The following is a 23,116-nucleotide window of genomic DNA, read 5'->3' as shown; positions in this document are numbered from 1 at the left end:
GAATCCTCTTAAAACCGGAACATTTTAAAACTCACGTATTTTCTCCCTATATGTTCATTGAAAAAAATCCTCTGAATACCGGAACCTCTGAATTCCGAAAACCGGACGATTTTCTATGGTTTCTAATGCTAAACATGCATAAAAAATCCTCTAAAAACCGGACAGCAATTTAAAATGTCAACTTTCTGTGTACTTTAATGTAGATTTAAACATAATCTCAACAGGTGACATGTTCAAATACCAGGTAATGGTAATTTCCTTTTATCTATGCAGGTGTGAAAACACTTGTCAGTGTATGTTAATTTCTTATTGTCAATTAAATTATAGCTCTTTCATCATATTTGTGTCTTACTCGTGTTTTAATTTCTGATTTTCTTAATTATATTCATGGATTTGCATAATAAAATAACTTAAGACATTTATTGCATAAAGAACTTAAAATATGACTTAGGCAAAAGGGTTAAAATGTAAATACAAAATGAAGAAAGTCATTGCTCAAACACATCATAATTATCAATGAATGTATAAAACCTCTGAAAACCGGAATCCTCTGAAAACCGGACTTTTGGTCAAGTCCGCACAAGGTCCGGTTTTCAGAGTTATTCACGAATATATGGAACTACCGATTCCCCCTTTGAGACTCAACTGGGGGGGGGGGCGAAGTGTAATTGATAATTGACACATTTCGCGCAAAGCAGTTAAAAATTGAATAGGTACCGTTTTAAAACAAACGTTTAAAAACTAACTGCTTTCAAAATTAAATCACGAATGTGTTCAGAAAAGGTTAATACAACTGCTGAGCAAAAATCTCATTTTAGGTAATTTTAGTGATAATTGACTAAGTTGTCGCCTTAATATTCTGAAAATTCGAAATACAAAAAAGTTCATTAAATCATCATGTAATTTAATATATAAATTAAAATGGTATCAAGCTTTATCTAATGAAAATTTCGATAAAATTTATAAATTTCAAAATATAATGCATCTAAGTCATGATTTAATCATGCGCCATTCGCTTTTTGTAAATTTCTTTCATATTGAAATATTCTTTTTTAATTAAAACAATCCTTATGTTTGAACAGCAATCAGCATATATACAGCTTAAAATCTTTAAACACCATTTTACGCCCATATAATTTGTTTAATAATTCTCTAAATCAATACAAACTGTAGATGATTCATCATGACTACTACTTACTACTAACATCATCTTTAATCAAGCAAATTAATAAGGTTAATCTCTTACCCTTATTTCATCAGTTAGGATGAAGACTATATCACGCACATGGCTAACCATCACATTTTGTGGAATCAATAATTCGATCTTCCTTTTGTCCTCCAATATATACATAGAAGGTGGCCAAAATGAGGCATCAGAAAGGTATGTTAAAAGCTGTTGGTCTGGCTCTAATCTATTCATTGACATGCATCTGTATACGAACAACTTAATTGCCTTAACAGTTATTTCAGCTTGTGCTATATCATTACATGGCATTTTCTCAAAATGTTGTTTCATATCAGGCTCTAATGGGATACAAAATCTTTCAGCAAGGCCATCAAGGAGTGGAAAAGCACATTTTTCTTCCAAAAGTTCATGTAATGATATAATATGACTTATTTTGACACAACTCTCTGGGTTTGGGAGACACTCTTTTGGAAACGGACGACATATTATACTGCTTTTCTTCTCAGCAAAATCAACCAATGTCATTCCCTCGGTAGTTAATTTTGTTTTTCTGAGGAGTGTCATAAGCATATCTAAATAGTGTATTAAGTTCAGTGCAGACGTATTACTCTTTTGTATGCTCTCAATAATCAATGTTTCTGTATCAAGCGGAAGTGGTTCTTGCTTTGTAGACAGACGGATATCTTCAACTAACGCAGAAAACTGTCTGTACATATGGTCAATAAATATAATTTTAGGTAAAGTGTCTATGTTTAAATGCAGTTTTCCAACAAGAATTTTCGCTACAACTTCTTGCTCAATATGATCAAAATCGTAAATGACATTACCAACTGTCCCATATCCTAATTCACTGTATGCCCAATTATCCATCGCGTCTGCTAATTCGGTTGTCATATCAATAAAATGACATTGTCTAGTATCAGTAACAGATATAGTATGAACAGCTGCAACGTTGTTTCCTCTCCAAAGCATATCTAAATTAGAACTGTTAAATTTCAAAGCAAGAGCATAATCCAAGACGTTATTTTGTATATTGACTAGGCTTGATAAAATTTCAAATAATAACGAATGCTCATCAATGACAAGACATTCTGAGAGTATGCTTTGGGAATTGATATGACTTATTTTTGGTAAAATATCGGTATGCTTTGAAATGTCTGAAAGCTCATTCCAAGAATCTCTGAATGCTTCAAAACGTTTTTTAACAACTTGTTGGTTTCTCATTTCTTTGAATGAATCCAGGAAATTTATAACTTTGACGGAAGAACATTCGTAGCTTTTCATCATGTAGCAAGTATTTGCTACAGTTATCATATGCCACTGGATAAGGTTATATATGTGTTTTGGCAATGTCAGCAAAAAATTGTCTGTGATTACTAACTGAAGAAAATGATGCGAGTTTTCCTGCTTTAATTTGTACAGCAAATGAGAAGTGTCTGGTGGAATCTCTTTCCTGAAAAGGCCCGGTAATGTTTCAATACGTTTTCTCGTGTCCATCGTTGATATATCATCAGCTTCCCTGATTTGAAATTCAATACAGTCGGTTGAAATCTCGGGAAGTTCTTTATATGAACGAATAAAATCAAGCATTCCTTTACTGCCATTTTTGATGATATCTTGAACAATTTTTTCAAATTTACTTTCAAAGATTTTTCTTTCATTTGGCGTTTCTAAATTTGAATGAGGAAAAAAAAGTAAATTTTGAGAACGGTGCATGATATGTAACAGGAAAGAGCTGACATAAAAATCGTCGCAATTGATCATTGTTGAAATATGCTTCCAGTGTGCTTTTATTTGTTCATGCAGGTTTGAACAATCCGTTTTTTCTAGCTTACAAGCTGAAATAAAGTTATCTTTAGCACAAAATCTTAGTGTAAATGACCCAAGTATATTACATTTTATAAGAAATTGCAAAATATGTTTCGATAATGGGGAAATGTTACGAATTCTTGTAAAAACGTCATCGTCGTGGTTATCTTGAACGAAACCTTTTGTTTCAATAAAATTTGAAGCTCCGGGAAGGTTTTTAGATTTGAGTTCAGATTGCACAGTTTGGTTGCAAACAGGACATACATATGTAGTAGCTTTTTCATTGAACGCCAGTCTCAGTTCACAACTTCTACATTCAGAGAAAATGACGTCAGGGATATTTGTATGGTAAGGAAAGAGTTGACGTTGTTTTTGTCTCATTTTATCTAAAAATCCAGGTATATAACATGAAGCCAAAGAACATGGATTCGTCAAGCATTTGGTCATGAAAATCTTTTCTTCTTCAGGATTGCTTACAGACAAAGCATACAAGGAGCCAATAACTAATAATTGAAAATATTCCTTTGAACTTATTTGTTTGCCTTCCGTCAATGTAAACGATTTAGTGATCATCCTAGATCGGTCCAGAAGGGCTTCCACTACAACAAAATATTTGTCTGAAAATTTCATATGCTGAATTTCTTTCAGCGTTTCATCTTTCTTTCTCTTTTCAGTATCTGTAAGGGACCCTCGCAGTGTTTTTAAGAAAAATATATGTATTAGGGAAGACATTATTGAAATCAAGTACTCAAACGTCAGAGTGTGAGGTTTTTCTTTGAGTAACAACTGAATATCCCTTTTACTGTGTTCAGTAAAAAAAACTGCTAATGGGTTCATATCCAGCGTATTATTTATGCTTTTGTCATTCAAATTTATATGTCCAATACTTTTAATTTTCTGTGCATAACGTTTAAGACGTATAATCACTTCATATTGAGGTACATTAAAAGATATTTCTTTCAACAGATATACCTTCAATGTATTGCAAATGTCTTTTTCTGCCAGTCCTACGAACATTAAATCCAAGGAATTAATGATTTCTTGATTAACCTCTGAGTACTCGTCAAAGATGCTTGGAAGTTTGCTAATGGCTGTTTTAAGAAACGAGAAAGATGCAACGCTTTTCAAACCACCAACTTCAACTTGAAGAGTAGAAACACAATCTAAAATAAGTTGTGGGTACTCTTTGTCTTCTATTTCAAGGAATATTCTTTTCAAAAGATCTGTTATCAAAATGCAAAATGGACTATCTCCCCTTTTTCTAAGCTCTTGGATTAAACATTTATCAAGTAGTGATAAAAAATTTCTTTCAGATTCATTAATTTTCGCACCTGAATAACTGTTCCACTTTTCTCCGGGCACGACCAAGTTTGAAAGGCCATAGTCAGTATTTTCTAACTGAAGAAATATGAATAGCGGACACCTAAAATGGCCGATTTGGCTGTCTGGAATTGTGGATTGTTGTATCAGGTCAAACAGAAAGCAATAAACCAGAGTTTGGCTATTTGTCTGAAGACACCTAATGAGATACTGTGAAATTATAACATGTCTTTTCTCTGTAGACGTGCATTCTAGTTGATATCTTCGAACATAATCTTCCTCGATTTGAAATAACGTGCTTATTGTTTCGCTTGTTGATTCAGAATCTAATCTATTTGTAGTTAGTATGTCACCGAGGCGTCCCAGTATATCTTTGGGCATCTTATCATTCAAGTGTAAAAACACGTCATCACAAAACCTTAGCACAAAAAGTAGATGTGGCTCAGGCGAAATATATGGAGCAATTGCAAAAATAGTTTTTAATCTGAAATGCCAAAGTGAAAGGTCTCCTTGTTTAAGTAGATACGTTGTTGATGGGATATAGTAGCGACATGATTCAGCTAAGAATTGATAAAAGGGATCAGGAGAGTTTAAATCCCCATCAAATTCATCACTGCCCGTTGCCACGGAAAAATTGGTCTCTTCGGACGTTGACAATTTACTCGATTCTGATTGCAAAGAATTGTCGTCTTCAATAAGAGACATAAAAAACATGTGATCCGCTTCACTATACGAGGCGTCAAGAAATTGTAGAATAGCTCTGAACATGTTTTGATTTGTCCAGAAAGTTATGTGAAGTCTTGCAAAAACGTCTGAATAATCAGACTTACAACTCATTTTTTTCTGTATTGCCCATTTCATGTATTGCATAGACATCTGATTGGCATCTGAATTGGCAGTAACACCTGCAGTAAAAGACACTAAAGTACAAAAGTCTGATATGTAATCTTCTTTCATATTTCTGTACTCTAATTTTTGAATATATGGAATAGTTCCAAATATGTAATGTTCAAGTTGATATACTAGTTCATTCATGACATCATCTGGAAGAATATCGTCATCATGTATTTCAGACTGTGACCGAAGTTTTGACATATCCTCTATAAAATAATCGCGCTTGGCTTCTATAGTTTCAAAGATCACTTGGCTAAATGGCATACTCAACGATCTATGAACTCTTTCACATATGTAACAGCAAGGTCCAAACCCATCTTGTAGTTCTGCTATCGAAACAATTCTATCACTTTCGAACAAATACTCCCACAAACGCTGTCTGTCACACTGATAATCATCTTTCGCGAAGTAGCTGTGTAATGCACCTTTTGATTCTAGTAGAAATATGAATTTTGACAGCGGATGTTTGATGGCATCTAATATAAACCTGTTAAGTGCTTCGGTAAAATTTGTAGACGTTTTTAGTGCTGTAACGTCAGATGCGACTTGTGTTTGCCACTTAAAATTGATAGCATCTTTACATCTGTTCTTTATGTCTGCAAATATCCGCTTTTCAAGACAAAAAAGAAAGGGATTTGATTTCTTCAGCATGTCAACTAAGTTTCCTATCTCTTCATTTTGACGCCCAGAACTACCGTAGCGAATCTTAGTAAATGCCCAAAATAATTCTTTTTTCAAAATAGGAGATAAAGGTTGTTTGTTTTCTATAACCTTTAGTAAACTTGTTTTGCATAAGTATAGCAGGTCAGGCTCCAATGAATCCATCATAACCATTTTCCATCCGGAGAGAAAGTTAATTTCCTCGAGAACACTTGAGTCTTCTCCTACAAGATGAATAACAAGATAAATATGTTTCTTTATACTTGAAGATTTCTTCTCAATCCATTCAGAGCTATAACGTTCCATTATATTCTTACATAACATTATATTACTCGCATCTTCTTTACCACTGCACTGCAGAAACAATATTTCGGAACTTGAGCTCTCCCAAAACGACTGAATTTTCGCCCTCAATTGTTTTTCAGACTTAAATGTTTGTAGCTTTTCAAATTGGATGTCCCATTTGCTAAAATAATGTTCTACTTTTGAAGAGATATTACTATATGTGAAAACAATTGATCTGTTCAAATGATTTTCATCCAATATTTGATCTCTTTCAAACTCTACATATTTAGCTATTCCTTCATGTATAGGTAGAGCAAAGTACTCTTTATTTATTTTATCAGACTGATGCTGTATGTCAATATCTACAGCTTTTGACAACCGTACAATCGCTTCTGGTCGAAAAAGCCACAACATTTCTTCTTTACATCGACTTTTGAAGTATTTTGTCTTGGAAGTAAGTCTTCTTTGTTTCAATACTAACGTCTTCATAAGTGCATTGTTGTAAATTGGAAGAATATCCTTCTTTTCGAAAGATTTGCCAATTATTGTGCACATGTTGTCTAACCAGTTATCAAGTTCTGTGGCAACATCTTTGTCGTCCTTACTCAATAGGTTATCATATGTTATATACTGCTTTTCAAATCTATTCAAGAAAGGCGGATCGGCATAATCAAGCTTCCGTTCATCAACAATAACAATACATCGGAATGAATCAAAAACATATGCAAAAGGGTTGCTATAGGGCCCAAGAGCAACTCGACAATAGCTATTATGCTTACCAATTCTAGTATAGTTTTGATTCAGCATATCGTACAAACTGCCATATATTTTCTCTAAATTCTTTAAAATCAGAACTACCCCTTGCTCCATACACATGATAATTCTATTAAGTATTCTATAATTATAGTCGTCTGTTAAATCTTCTTCAAAATGACTTCCAAATATCAATTCTGTGTTTTTGCGACCTGATTTATTTAAAATAGATTCCAAACTCGCAATCATTGAGTCACTTTTTGTAATTAACATAAGGTGTCTTGCAGATATATCGATCACATTATCAGAGATAAGATCACTGATTGTTTTCATTTTCGGTAATTCACATCTGAAGCAATCTCGAAAATGAAACATTAAAGTTCCACGTTCTGCGGGAAGACCGCCAAAGTTTCTTTGTAATCCTTCCAAAATCACACCTGCTTCTTCTCTAGAGGAAAGTGTAAACCTTCCCTTAGCAAATGCTCTTGTTACGAATTTTACCAATGCATAAAAGTCTCGAAGTCCAAAAAAGCTTTTGAATTTCAATGTCTTGGTGTACGATTTGTAAGATTTTGCAATGTTGTGGAGTAATATCTCCATGTTTTTGGTCAAATTTACATCATTTATTGGCACTTGTAAACTTTGACATTTTTCAACATCTTTAGTTAAAGATTCACTAATCGAAATGCCTGTTTCTTTCAATTCATCTATGTCCATATCTGGCCTCGAAACATGTACCGCCCTATTCATTTTTGATGCATCAAGTGCCCAATTAGATATTCCAACCACTGCAACATTGGGCAATCCTCCTCGTGCAGGTTCAAGTAAGTTATGAAGAATTTTCAATGGATTAAACTGTGATATTTCTGCTAAGCCAATTTCGTCCAGGATCACAACAGACAATATGTTATCATCTGTAAATGTTTTTTGGTATTGTTCTGCTTTTTCAAATACCTTTTTTATCCCATCTGATGTTGAAGATTCTGTACCTTGGAAAGAGACACAATACAGTTGGGGTAGTGTCTTGAAAAACGGATCAGTTGAATCTTCCCCTCTCAAATTACTTCGAATAAGTTGAATAGCTAAGGATTTGCTACAGCCTGGTTTACCCACCAGGAAAATAGGAATCTTGTTTAAAATACATACAAACAACATGAATACATTTTCTCTAAGAGCTGTATTTTTTGCAATTCCAGCAGGAACATTCATTCTTTCAAGAATATCGTTTTGCTCAGTCTTCATAACATCATAAATGTATTCCTCTGTGAAACTTGGATAATTATACTGTAAAAATACTGACGCTAGCATCTTTCGGTAATCTGTTCTTTGATTTCGTCCGGAAAAACGACAATGATAACAATGTGTCAAAGAAAGAATGGTTGCATTTTCTAAAATCTGTACTTTATCCATCTTCAAACTTACTTGCTTCTGAGGAATTATGCCAGTAAACCATTTGATAAGCACCTTGCAACGATAAACATCTCTCAAACTGACAGCAAATTCAGACTTTTCAGATTCTCTAACAAACTTCTGAGAACTGGCTATTAGTTCAGTGAGCAAATTACTTTTTTCCTTTGTAAATACATCATTCGTCATTCTTTGAATATACATTCTTTCATCAGTATCAGATAAATATCCAAAGTCCCAAACATAATCAAGCATTGATTCTGTTAAAGGATGAACTCTATAAACAAGTTTTGATAAACTATCAAATTTCAACTTTCCTTTTAGTCCAGTTGCCTTCATTTGAGATTCCGATTTCATCTTATATGGATTACAAGCTCCGATAATTACTAAATTTGGAGCAAGTATGGTACCATTGCACTGTTTATGACATATGATATCGGATATCATTCCTATATGCTCTGTTGTATTTACTTCATCAAGAAATAACCATCGCTGTAACGTATGATCTTCACAACATTTCTTGTGCATAAAAAAGACTGTTTTCTCAATTTCTTCAGACGCTAACCCAGCATGGATACGCAATTCACTGAATGGTATTTTGCAAATAAGTGAAAGATATTTCACTAGAGTTGTTTTACCACATCCAGTTTCTCCCATCAATAATACAGGTACTTGTGCATTTATCCTCATTAGTGTAATCACCATTTTAAGAACATTGTCGGGAGTTAAAACATAATCCTCAGGCAGTTCTTGACTCTCGTGAGACATTCCGTGCCCAACTTTTTGTACAACTTCTCGCAGTTCTTCCTGACTCATTTTCATATAATCGTTAAGTTTTTCATTCATTTGATTTTCAAAAAACTCTCGCAACTGGAATCGTACTTTTGAAATGTCCCGATACAGCACGTTTACCGATCTTGCGTCATGATGGAGATAGAAGATGAGGTGATTACTACTTTGCCACTGTATCATCTCATCCGTCCTTTTGACAGAATAGTCAGATGACTGCAGCTTTTCTTTACTCGACACTTGCAGGTATCTACATGTCGCAACTGACCGCGTTGAAAATTCTTTCGCTGTATTCATCATCATTTCTACTACAGTACTTCGTATGTTATTATCTCTTTTGTCACCAATCATATCAGCAATATGAATATTCCTAAAGAAAGGACTTGCTGAAAGTCTTTTAAGTTGATCTGATAATACATTTAAAAAAATGTAAATGGTATTGAAGGACGTGTCCTTAGTAAGCGGATAAGCATTTTCTAATAAACCTCGACATTCATCAGTACTAATGGGCTGAATGTTTGCATGTCTAGAAAAATGAATTTCATTCTTGTCAGTTTCTTTCAGTTTTAGTCGTCTCAGATAATGACAAACAACTTGTAGAGGACTATTTATCTCTAAGCTTGGTGTAAAACTTTGATACGAATCAAATGTTAAATGTTTTCTTTGAAACAAAGTGGCAATTGTTAAAGAGTCAATTAACTCATTATTTATAGAATTTGCGATTTCGATTGCAATATGTTTTGTGTTGAGAAAGAATGATCCTTTATCATCGGAAATATACTGGAGAAGTATTAACTCTGACAAAAAAAGATCAAGCTCATCTGGTTTGCTAACTAGGCTAATATCAAGGTGGAGAACTTGGTTTGATTTCATTCTCATATTTTGTAGCATTTCAATTCCCTTTCTTCTGCTGAACGGTCCGCTTATATGTAACGTTCTCGTAGTTAAACTGTTTGATAATGATGTTTGATATATAGTTGATGTTTTACCAAGTCCTGCTAATTCAGAGCTGTATGTGCATACATTTGGTTCTATTTTCCTGAGAATCACTCTTGTTTCCTCATCTGTGAGTGGTCTAACTGTTTCCATTTCGTCTCTTTTGTTCATTTCGAAAAGATTTTTAGACCTCTTGCAAATAATGGAAAGTAGAAAATTATCTTCTGCAGAGACATTATTGATAGCTTGAGCAAGTTTGTCTTGAATACTTCGCTCTAAATTTTCAACGCTAACAAGACAGAACAAAGGCGTTTCGTCATAAAATGTATATGCCCCAAAACATCGCGCAAGTAGTAAATGAACCTCTTCCCATCTTGTACTGCGCCGGCATATCAACAGTTGGTGAGTTTCTGGAAGCGTCTGAGTCGTATTTCTATACAAAGCAAGAACTGTCTGAAAAACGGATCTTGCCTGGTCTCCTACATTTATGATTCTTACATGACCTTTGTGAACTATGTCGGACATCCTTGATGTTGATGCTTCAATTGGAAATGATCTTGTAAATCTTTTAATTCCCTGATGCGCAGTATGTAAGACATGGCCTATATTTCTTATAACCAATCTGTTTTCAATTTCCACTTTATCGTATATATTACGAATCTTTTTGTCTGCTTTAATGAGAGGATGAATAGATTTTAGAATAGTTTCTGCAGTATATCCACCTTTACCATTCCTTAAGAAATCATATAAAGCGTGAATCTCAAAACCCTGAACAAAATTTAAAAGATAAAATCTGTTCCGCTCATTTTCTAGTTCATTGGACCATTCGCTTAATTTTGTTTCAAGGTTGCATTTTAATTGTTGAAGCTCTGAAACATTTTCATCTAATTCATTACCCGTATACAGTATATGGCCTAAAACTAAAAGCTGTGACAGAATGTCCTTTATGTCCATACAAAGATTAATGGAATTGATAAATAATTCAAGTTCCGCTCGATCCTCTCGATTGAAACTGTATGTTTGTGTGTTCCATTCTGCGTTCTTTAGTAACAATGCACGACTTCTATAATCTATTAATGTTGATTCATCTTTTTTTTTGATGATTTTAACACCACTTTTTGCAGTTTCATCTTCATAAATAGAATAGAAACAAACTTGTCTCTCTTCTTTGAATATGACAAATTTTACTTTGCTTTTCCTAATAAAGTTTGACACTACTTCCTTCGTTTGCTCACCGCGATTACATACTCTGTTATATAAAGATTTTAAATTATGGAAATTACGATTACAGTCATCTATTTTTAAATGCAATTCTTTTGCATAAGTTCCTAAATTCATTATTTGTGTTTCTATTGTTTCAAAAAGCTTATCGATATTCAGCTTTTCATTCCCAAGATAAACGAGTAATGGGTGCACAAAACGTTTTACTTCATTTAAAGCAGAAACAGTTCGACCTTGTATATGTTGCTCCGAAATATATTCCACTGCATCTATCAAAGTTCTTATATCCGCATCAGCAATGTCAGCAAGGAATTGTAGCAAGTTAAATGATTCTCCAAGAACGGTCATAACGCTAACTGTAACTTCATTTAATTTATCTGCCCGGTTAGATATTGATTCGAGGAGGGACTGGAACTCGTGAAAGGTGCAGTGAAGTAAATTATCGTCTTTAAACAATTCTTTAAATTGTTTTATGTTTCTAATAAAATCGTCATCATTGTCTTTGTTACGGTTAAACACACTGTAAACGGACTTCATAGCATCAACTTTTTTATTTATATCATCTAATTTATATAGATTTTTCAAACATCTTTTTGTTGAAGATGAAATCTTTACGTTCAAGCCTTGTTCATACAAACGTATTTCTTTTGACCCTTTAAACATCAAATTTACTTCCCAGATCCTCAGATCAGTATCTTCATCATCAAGTCTAAGCCATCCGGACTGAAATATTTGCATTCCTTCTTCTTTTAAAAACTGTAAAAGCATCTCAACTTTTAGAGTTTGTCCGTTTTCGTCTATTTCAAGAGCTGCAAAAAATTCATCGATAATATGTTTGCCAAGGTTCCAAAACGTTTCTGATTTGATACATTCATCGATCTCCTTACATAGACCGAGTGTATTCTTATTGCAACCAAGCATTACAGCAATTTCGTCCTCGTTACATTCATCAGAGGTCAACTCCCCTTGCGATATTCTTCTCAATATGTCGTCAGATTTTTCCTTCAGTCGAGTTGTTTGTAATATTAGCATTTTTCGTTCCAATAATACATCAACGACGTCGCTGAGACTGCTCATTTCTTTTATTGCATTATCGAAAATTTTCATTGCAGAGTTAATTTGATGTTTAATGGCATGTTCACAGTTCCCATTTAACTGCAGTAATTTAATAGAATTTTCACTTTGCTTAAAATGCTTTAGCAATATCTTATTAACTTTTAACTCAAACAGTTTTTTAACATGTCCTGTTATGCAGGCCATTGACTCCTTATATGTTGTATCATCTTTCACGTGATGTTGATATTTACCCGTTACACCTTTAATGGCTTTTAGAAATTCAACTTGTTTTTCCAAGGCAATGAAGTAGTCCTCATCAGTTTGGTCAGATTGTTTTACCAGAAAGTGTTTCATCATGGCGCAAATTATATCAGCAGCAATCCTAAGTATCAAAATAAACACTTTAAATTAGATATGCAATGGAAAAATGGTAATACTGGACAGCTTTACACGTTTAGTAAACCGCGTGAAGGTCAATTTATTTTTATCAGCATTAAAGACAACGGTTACCACAAAAGATTATCTGTACCTCAGCGTTTCTTTCATGTTTCCTATGATACCAGTTCTGGTTTTGTTCGAAGGGCAGGAACCTGGCCCAAAAGTAATATAGTAATAATAAAAACGTGCATGGTTTACAAAATACCGTAGGTAGTTGTAACGCAGTGGTAAATGGCAAGTTAACAAAGTTTCACCGTTGACAAAGTTTCACTGTTGAATCATATGTTATTTGAGATGTATCAAGAGCTTATATTCCTGCTTACGTGGTCTACAGTATTATTATCTGTAACAAGTAGGCACAAACTCTGCTACTCTCCACCGAGCAGGATACAAGATCCTATTGTGGAAACTGCCATTTAAATACATATCAAGAGCACCCAAACAGTATAAAGTTGGTATATGGGAGCTATTCCCCAATGAAGTTTAAAAATGATATAATTTGAACCTTTTGCACCATAGCCGGGGCAAATAAAGAAATATAAATTAAGCATGACAGCAATAACTCCAAAATTATGACGCGGAGATTCTAAATTATTTTCATTCCTTCTTACTGTGATCTTTTAGCTAAAGAAGTGTCGGAAAATATGTAATACCTCTAAAGCTTTATGAGTTTATAAACAAACATCATGCAAGAAATGAAACAAATGGAAATAGCTTAACTAAAATGAATGACGTGATTAGTACACTGCACTCCAGTGTGATCAATCCACTCATAAAAAGTTAGATAGTTATTTAAAACACTTTTCGTGTTATGTTCTAGACAAAAATTCAACTTTAAAAATAATTAAGGGAAATAATTAGAAAATAAAAAAGCAGGATAGTATTAAATGACATGTTGTTGCAAATTTACTAGCTGTACCACATAATTTGAAAAAAGGATTAGAAAAAATATAATTCCGACCACAAACGAGAAAAATAAATGGTATATTGTAATTATGTTATTTAAACTCTATATTAAGGCGACAACAGACGCTTTCAGTGGTACTACCATAAATGTCATTTGAACCAAGTTATTTTAGTAATAATTGTCATTTATTTAATTTTTGTGCATTAAATGTCTTTGATCTTCATAAAAATATCATATTTGAAAAAAATGCCTTTGTAAATATTTGATTTTGATAAAAATTCTACAATTTTAAATCGTCATTTCAAAGTCATTTTTCATATTTTGTCATCAAACTCTTGGAATATAAACATAATTATAATATCTGGGGGACCCTGTCTCAGATTTTTTCTATCTTTTCTAAAAAAAATATTAAGTAACGTCAATTAATTTATGCGACTTTTTTCACCATACATATTACGTAATTAAAGATTATTAAGTCTCTGATTGAGCAAACAGAAAACCCTGACACGGATCCCTCCGCAATTGAATTCCCTTTCAAGTGCTTTAAACCGCATGTAAATTGCTTGTTTATTTAAAAAAAAAGTTATGCCGATTCAAAGTTTGTCCGATGCGCATCAAACGAAGTGTCATAAATCGGCTGTTCTCTCTCAGACCCCTACGTTTTCCGTTATATTATTGTATAACACGCAAATATCACACCAAAGGGGGTGACACGATACGGTAACATATACTCTAACAACTTTTATGACCCAGTGACATCTGACCAATTAAAAAGCAGCTGATTGATTTGAGGCTCTCAGTGGGATAAAATGGACGTTCATGTTGCTATCGGGTAATCATATTGTTTCACTTTTGATGTTATTATTAATATCTAGCATCATCGTCATTATTATTTTAATATTATATCAGTGTCACTCTGCCTGTGTATTCGTGTATGAAATTCCGTTAAAATGTAAATTAAAATTATTATAACGAAAAACTGTGCTTCTGACAGACTTTAAAGTCTATGCATGGTACGTTGTACAAATAAGAACGAGGTATTATATATTTTTGTCCGATCAGTTCATATAAATGCTTGACATAATTTAATAGAAATAAATTAGGTATTTCTCTATCAATATGATCTGACGTTCTTGACTTTTATTATCCCGAATTATCTATGCACGGCATACATAGATTCAGTTTCTTCTTGGACATATAAATTGTTTTCGATTTACTAGTGAACAGTATATTCAAACCGTTCACTGAAAATACATTTTAATATCTTTTTCATTTATTCATAAAGAATTAATCATCCGAAGACTATCGTAAAAATATTTTAGAAATTTGTAAGGGACACCTGACCACCTGTCATATATAGGCGTTCACATAAAAGTGTTGTCTGTTTTTTTGAGATTGTTAGAAAACGAAGTTGCATGCAAAGTAAGCTTTTGAATCCGTACAGAAACACAATATATTGTATATCAGATTACGGGGATAAAGGCAGTAACATTGTTTTAACCATCCCATTGTCGTGCGATTTACCGCTATGCTAAATTATTTGTTAAATCTTGGCCGAAAATTTCTTAATTTACAAAATGGCTACTAAATGGTAGACGATACAATGTTGAAATATTCATAAAAGATGTACAGTATTTTAATGATACATGTATTACGAGTAATATCGACTAATAACAAATAAACCGGTAATTCATGGATATATGAAACTACCGATTTCCCTCATTGATGCCTCAACAGGGGCGGCGCGTAATCGATAATTGACAGGTTACGCGCACAGCGAATTAAATTGGAATAGGTATCGTTTTTAAACGTTTAAAAACATAGTTTCTGGACTAACTGTTTCCAAAATTAAATAACGAATGTATTCAGAAAAGGTTAATAAATCTACTTAGCAAAAAATCTCATTTTAGATATTTGTATTGATAATTGACTCCGTTGTCACCTTAAATCATTTCTTCAATCGTCTTGTATATATTTTTATACAATTTGAAATACAATAAGCCAGGATGGCCTACTAAAACATAGTCGAAGGTTTGGAGGGATGCTTCTTTTTTCTTTTCATTTTTTTTTTGTTTAAGGCTTATTGATATTTTCAGCTGTGGTAGCCACCTTAATCAACAGACCTTAATTTTGTAAAGACAATAATTATCATTGCCGTCCAGTTTAATGGAAACCTGCGAGTGGTTGAGGGGGAATTGTAACTTTTTTATAGGGTTAACGCACGTTTTTTCGTGTTATAACGTCTGCAGAGTCCCGAGGAACGGTTGGTGCCCGAGCCCGGTAGGGCGAGGGCTCCAACAGTTCCGAGGGACTCTGCAGACTTTATAACACGAAATAAACGTGCGTTGACGCTATTATAGCAAACAATTTTTAAAAAAAAATCATGATGTATATTTAATACAAAACACATACATTAAATCCTTGTGCTTGGACGGTATTTATCCAATTCTACATGTTTTACGTATGCGTTTTATTTTTCCCCGGCCAACTCCTTGGGAAATACAAATGCTCAGAACCGTTCGAAAATTCGAATTTTAATTGATTTAACAAAGCTTAACATTGGAGACTCAAGAATAAAAAAACATTCAATTACTCTGCCCAAGACAAAACATGACCTAATGATTTCAGATTGACGGTAGAAAAAAGATCATTGACATCAGTTCTAATCGTTTTGTTTTTTCAAGCTCACAAGTTTATACAAGAATATCAGGCACTAAACATTATTCTCTCAAAGAAATATAAAGAGCATTTATCAATATAAACATCAATAAAACAACATTTTCTCATATTCATTTTGTGTTATCTTGTTTTGTAAGTTAATTTGAAGGTTAAACTGAATGACATTTATTTGTTTACATTGACAACTGTCCGTTTCTTAGAAAGGGCGACAACCAAGATTAATGGCGATGTCTATACACCGTATTTCCGTCATAGTTACATGAATGCTGCTCTTCGTTATGCGATTGCTCAACGCCATCGAATCAATAATTTCAATATAACACTTTGGCAAACAGGCCAAATCGTCATTTTTTTTGTTTGTTTACTGGGCCCTTTATGTATTGCGCATAGGTAAGACCGGGCTATAACAAGAGCGCGTGACTATGTTAACACATGGTTTTGGTCCCGTTATAACATGGGCAAAAAAGGGAAAAATAGCCGATTTTATGCTATAATCTATATTAGCTCTGATGCTCATCTTGTTTAACGGACCGTAACCATTTAAACAATTTTATAAAGGATCATGTAGATAGTTTAATTACTAATACTAAACGTTTAAGTAGGAGATATTGTTTAAGTGAAAACTTAAGCAACGTACGACGGACACCGGATATTGGGAAATCACACTTGCCAAACTTAAGTACTTTCTGATGAGCTACAAATGCTGTTTTTCAATGAGTCAGGTTTCCTTTAATAAATACTTTAAATCTTTAATGTCTTGAATGTGAATGTATCTTGATGGTAATATAAATCTAATCATTGAATGGAAATTATCAGTTATGTCAATTTATGGAAAATGTTTGTAATGTTATAAAATAGAATTGGAAAAAAACATTAGCTTATTCATTAAGTCACGTGTATTGTCTTTACAACTCTTAAGAACTTTTTAAATTGGAAAACCAATTTTTACCAATGTTTTGCTTTGAAGTGACCTTTCAGGTTTGCTTTAAAACAATTTAATTCAAAGTTGAACTAGCTGATAGACTGACTGAATAGTCTGGATTTAAACGGATAGGTGCCCTAGAGTGGATTGGTGTCCTTAAGATATTAAAACAAAATTTCTAGATTCATATAATTTTCAGTTTATAAACATATATGACATTTGAAAACATAATTGGATAGTTTAAGTATGGTGATAAAATTCCATGGCATTGTTTCTATGTCGAGCTGATATAAATTTGTTTCAAGTAAGCTAACAGAAACTGGCTGAATTCACAGAAACAATATTAAGTTCGTGTTCTATTTTTGCGAAATATTGTACTCCTTAATACCCACAAGTCTATTGAATATATTGCTGATACTTTCATACCCTATAATTTCAACCGTACGAGTTAATTGTTTTTATGAGATTGAAATACATGTATACATATACAAGGGTTGTCCAACAGAATTGCCGCTGTGAAACAAAAATATAATGTCACAGGCTTATGATAAATTTTCATCTAAAGTGAATCTCCATTAAATTGAAGAAGAACAAGTTCATACATGTTCTTTATATTAAATTATTAGTTCAGATATGAGGTGTGCGTATGCGTCCCATGCATGAAAATTGACAAACCTAACACATTATATTAAAAACAGAGTAATTAGTCGACGTCGTTAAAAATATGTCTTATACGTTGACGCTAACATTTACCATTTGTTTTACATAAATTTCAAGGACATCGCAAGACATATGTATTTACAATGCTAGTATAATGAAATGGCGGCGTTTGCCGTTAACGTGATCTAGCAGATGGTTTTATCGTTTCCTGCTTTTAGTGCTGAATGACACGGCTGTGTTAAAAAAGTTATAAACTGAAGAAAATTTCTAGAATGCTTTTCTATAATAAGTATACAAGAGTCATAAAAAAGATTTTCAGTTGACCAAAGATTAAAGAGCTATATTTTGATGGCCAAAGCCAAGAGGTCAGGAACAGTGAAGAAAATTGAAAACACCGTTATTGAGGACAAGCTTTAAACATTTCTAAAAATATCAGTATAGAAAAAAATGACTGAGAACTTTAAAAGACAATTCCTGTTGACCGTTATAAGCAGGTAGCTTGGCATAAAGATTGTATCATAAACAGGTCACAAAGTTGATCCACTGAAAAGGGAAATATGACATTTTATTTTTTTGCTTTTCAGTGGATTACTGATTTATCCGTGAAAATTATATTTGATAATTTCACAGTGAAAATTATCAAAATATAATTTCACACTTTTCAATGACGAAACTACTTTTTTAAGATTTTCCCCATGTGGCACCTCAATTTTATTTTTGCTGACTATTCCGATAATGTCAGGCTGTTTAAAGAAAAGCAAAGCTGAAATTGACAAATAACTTATATGTCACAAGTAATAAAAAGAAGAAAACTTACAGTAAGTAACTTCTATTCATTCAAATTTCCAATCCCAAAATATCGTCTCTTTAATTTTTTGTTTCATTTTTACAGTCTGAAAAATACATTCCTTCCACATGCAAAACTGCTCTTGATGACATTTGGGAATATTTAAGTATCCTACGAGCAATAACTGCCGTATGCTTTATGAAAACTTGAAAAGCATTAGCAGCTTTCAGTCGAAGAATATGTAAACAACCCAGCGTTCGTAAGGCTTCCGAGTTCTCCAATTTCCTATCCACTTTTTTGAATGTTTACACATCTGTCAACACTTATTTATTGTCTGTTACAATCCACAAATAAAGTTTCTTTCTTTTAAAAAGGTGTATGACTAACAAATCCAAATGATATCCCTCTGAATCAAACACAATTATTTTCATCCAGTGAAATACACAACTTTAAAAATGGCGACCGCTTACATTTAACATAGCCAGGTCTAATATAAATTCGCAGTCAGTAACAGAAATATGGATGGATGGTTGGACTTTTTCTCCTACTAGAATTGTTTGTTTTTATTATTTAAACAAGCCAGCAGACACATTTTTTTAATAAAATGAATACTATCGCCACCATTTAAAGTTGATTGTGGAACTTGTTTTTCAGCCCATGACTTCTTGTATTTAGTGAGAAATTCGACTTTTTTGAGGCTCTAAATGGGGAAAACAGATTTTAATATTAACGTAAATATTAAGGAAATTTCGTTTTAACTTGTTTTTAAGCATAAAATAAAAAGAAAATTTGTTTGTTTGTTGCTACGCCACTCGTGAGAATACTGTTTTTAAAGCCCACTCGATGAAATAAAATTTCATCTTACACACAAACAAACACATATCCTCTATATAACATTGGAATATGGTCCGCACTGCGTTTTAAGTTAGTCTTATACATTTATCTGTATAAACTGCAAATATGATATCTTTCTGGAATAATAGTAAAACTATTAAAGTCTGTTGAATATTTTGTTCAAACGCTAAGGCAAATGACCTATTGGAACAACCCACGTGTGTAGTATTTCTAAACAGAAAATAGAAAGGGAACGAACCTGTAATCTGCAATGAGCTTCCTTTCTGTACCGATCATCTTCGCCAATAGTTCAAAGGAACTGACATCAATACGATTGATATTCTTTTCAATACTTCTTATCAAAAGGTTTGAAACTTCACCATTTCCCTCACAAAAGTGCCAAACTGTTTGCAGATTTTGGAAAATGACTTCCAGAGGCAGTCTTTGAAGATCCTCCATACTTATATCCACAACTAACGATTCAACATCATTTCTTTCGATATAATGTGTAAGTTCTGTTATGTCAATGAAACGTTGAAGAATATGTGCCAAATCAGGTTGTCCCTGTTTTGGATAGCGTTCTAGCCAATCTTTATATTTACTCAAATTCAGTTTGGAGTAGCATTCACGAATGCGTTCACATCGAAATAATTCTATGAACAAATTGAAAATGAGTTTATTGTCAGAGTCAATGACCATGTTTAAAAGTGCATCTTGTTGCTTAAACGTTGAAAAACAATTAGTTTTTTCAATGAGAGATTCAAAGTTTCTGGAAATATCCTGCGGCACATACAAATGAACATACCCAAATCTTTCGATAATTGCATTTTCAAACATTTCGCAGAATTCTGATTTTTCGGCAAACCTTTCCCTGAAGAAAACCAGCGACAGTTCAATAATTGCCTCTAAATCCCTTTTACATTTCTTTATTGAGCGATTTATGACATATTTCACCTTTTCTTTTAGCTTTAAATCAATGTCTTTCTCATCTATTGTACAGGATGCATTCGCAGGCATTTTTAGTTTGTCATAAACAAAGACAACGGATTCAGGTTTAATGGATTCTAAGATGAAGAAAATCCCCTCTACTTTAGATTCGCTTTCTTCTTCTTGCTCGAAAAAAGCGTCATACCATTTCACACATAATTGAGAACAACATTCATTGTGATAATTGCCTTCCGAAATTACTGTTGACAGTTCCTGCAATTCTTGAAATCCTGTTTCGTGGCCGAAAAAATGCAGGAAATAGTTCACATATTCAAACGGACACCGTTTATCAAAAATAATGTTGCTTAATAAACGGCATATAGAGATCATATCCTTTCGAATATTTTCCGGAAGGCTATTTAATAGTTTTTCTGAAAGGGATTTTGCCAACATTTCTGCACTTTGTTTGCTCAATTTATTCACTACATTTCGTACTTCTTGGTGATAACCATATGAACAGAACAACGCTAGTACAATAAGAAAAAGATAAGTGCTTCTGTCATTTGAACTGTTGTTGTAAAGTGTGTCTAGTAAATTGCCAGCAGTTTTGGATTTTCCGTTACTGAAACTTTGCACAACACATTTGATTTGTTCGATCAATTCATGGTCTTTGTATTTTTTGTGGCATTTGTCGCATGATATTATATCAATCATATGTGTGAGCACACCATCTTCAGTAATAATCTCTCTTCGCATTATGTCATTAGAAAGTTGAAATGTGTATGTTTTAAATGACTTTTTCCGGCGACGGATGTTGTACATGATTTTATATTTATGATTGGAAAGCAACTTTGCACTTACCACATATAAATTGTGTCTGTGAACCTCAAGTGCAAAGGTTTGTTTGTTCTTGTTCTGTAAGTCTTTTACTTCTAAAGTTACACATTGTGTGTCTTTTGGTGCAACAATCATGAAACAATGATCGGTCTAAAATTCATAAATTTTTAAAACGATATTTAATACATGTATAATGTTTACTCATAAAAGATTATTGCACGCGGCGTCTAGTAAATATATATTCGTTCAGCCAGCAATGGGGAAAATTTTAGTCTTGTTTTGGTTTAATTTTTTTGTTCGGAAAAAAAACAACACAGTTTTCAGATTTTCGGATAAAAATAGCTTGTTTGATGATCAACAAGTCTCCGAGCGTCATAGAATTAAATAAATGTTTAACAAAAGTGATACTTCTATGTTTAAATATAACATTCTTTTTTATCTTTTTTTATTATTTACCAATAAAATAACGTGCCAATGAGCCAGTCTATATTCTAAAGCAGGAAATTATCGAGTGAAATATCTTCGGCTATTATCAGTATCAACAGAAAGGGCCGAAAAGTTGCGGCTGAGGAAATTAGGGTAAATTCGTTTACTTTCCGTAATGCATTTTCAATCGAGTCATGCCTCCATATATTTAGGAGTCATTGTATCGACGATATATAGAACATGTTTTACAACAAACACGGTTAAGTGTAAACATGCATTTTAAAATTAATAAAAGGTGTTGAATTGAAAGCTTTAAATCTAGTGTACAAACATTTAATTATGCATCGGCCAGTCGGGGAGTATTTCTTGACACTGTAGACTAGGTGGATCTTGGTAATTGTTTTAACCACAATGGATTATTTTGCGGTGTCTTTGATGTGCAGCATCAACATTTAACTTGTATAGTTGTTGATATAATTAGAAACATACTTATTCCACTTTTCTATCACTATATATAAAATATCCTATAAAAGAAACATTCTTATGATAATATCTTATTAAAAACTGCTTCGGGTTATACTTACTAAATGCGTATTAATTTCATCATTATTCTCGTTTGTTTTAATGATTTGATTATTGCCAGAAAAAGTATCGGTCGTTGATCGTATATAAGACATTTCATGTTCGCTACTCCATTCGGTTTGGTGTCTGTAAAAATTACAGAATAATTTATGATATTCATAATATTTAAATATGTTTGGTGTTTTCCTGTAATTAAAGTTCTGTAAAAGGACAATCAATGAAATAAATTCACACCTTAATTTGGTGAACCACACTCTCCCTATCTCTCAAAAAGGTTGACCCATTTACTCATTTTCATAAAAGATTATGGAGAAAAGAAAGTAGGTGCTGAAAAAAGTTTGATTATCCAGCAACATGGCTTTTGTATAAATGTACATTTTTGTATATTGAAACATATGCTATTTAAAATCATTGGTAGTTATAAAGTAAGGACTCTGGCTTAAATCAGTTCACCAGATTGATTTGTCAATGCCATATTTCATTTCTGTAACCACAAAAATAACCAGAGTATCAAAAAGAAGAAATCATTGAAAGTTTTAATCAAACCAAATATGAACAAATAGGCCATCATGGCCCTATATTGCTTACCTGACCCATTGAACTTATCCGAGTAATTACTTAAACAGGCATCCTGACCAAGTTTGATAACAATTGAGTCAAACATGTGACCAAAAGAGCGTTAACAAGATTTTTTTCCATATTTGGGCAGTGTGACCTAGTTTTTGACGCCAGGTCAACCATATTCGAAATTGATCAAGAAATCATCAAAACAAACTTTCAGGCCAATTTTCAGGATATTTG

General features: G+C 33.0%; 2 protein-coding genes across 2 annotated transcripts; both read right to left on the bottom strand.

The window, feature by feature from the left end:
• Window positions 1-853: 853 nt before the first annotated feature.
• LOC132751874 (uncharacterized) lies at window positions 854-11,903 on the bottom strand. Its single transcript, XM_060742081.1, has one exon. The coding sequence runs from the start codon at window positions 11,795-11,797 to the stop codon at window positions 1,235-1,237; it is 10,563 nt and encodes a 3,520-aa protein (XP_060598064.1). The 5' UTR covers window positions 11,798-11,903; the 3' UTR covers window positions 854-1,234.
• On the bottom strand, window positions 11,815-21,226 carry LOC132751873 (uncharacterized). Its single transcript, XM_060742080.1, has 3 exons — window positions 19,803-21,226; window positions 11,876-12,698; window positions 11,815-11,823 (listed from the first exon to the last, which is right to left on the bottom strand). The coding sequence occupies exons 1-3, from the start codon at window positions 21,224-21,226 to the stop codon at window positions 11,815-11,817; spliced, it is 2,256 nt and encodes a 751-aa protein (XP_060598063.1).
• Window positions 21,227-23,116: the final 1,890 nt, after the last annotated feature.

Source organism: Ruditapes philippinarum, unplaced genomic scaffold (genome assembly GCF_026571515.1).
Source record: "Ruditapes philippinarum isolate M1 unplaced genomic scaffold, ASM2657151v2 ctg4283_1_1_1_1, whole genome shotgun sequence".
Taxonomy (NCBI): Eukaryota; Metazoa; Mollusca; class Bivalvia; order Venerida; family Veneridae; genus Ruditapes; species Ruditapes philippinarum.
Note: the sequence above shows the minus strand (reverse complement) of the source record. Positions and strands in the feature narration are given on the sequence as shown.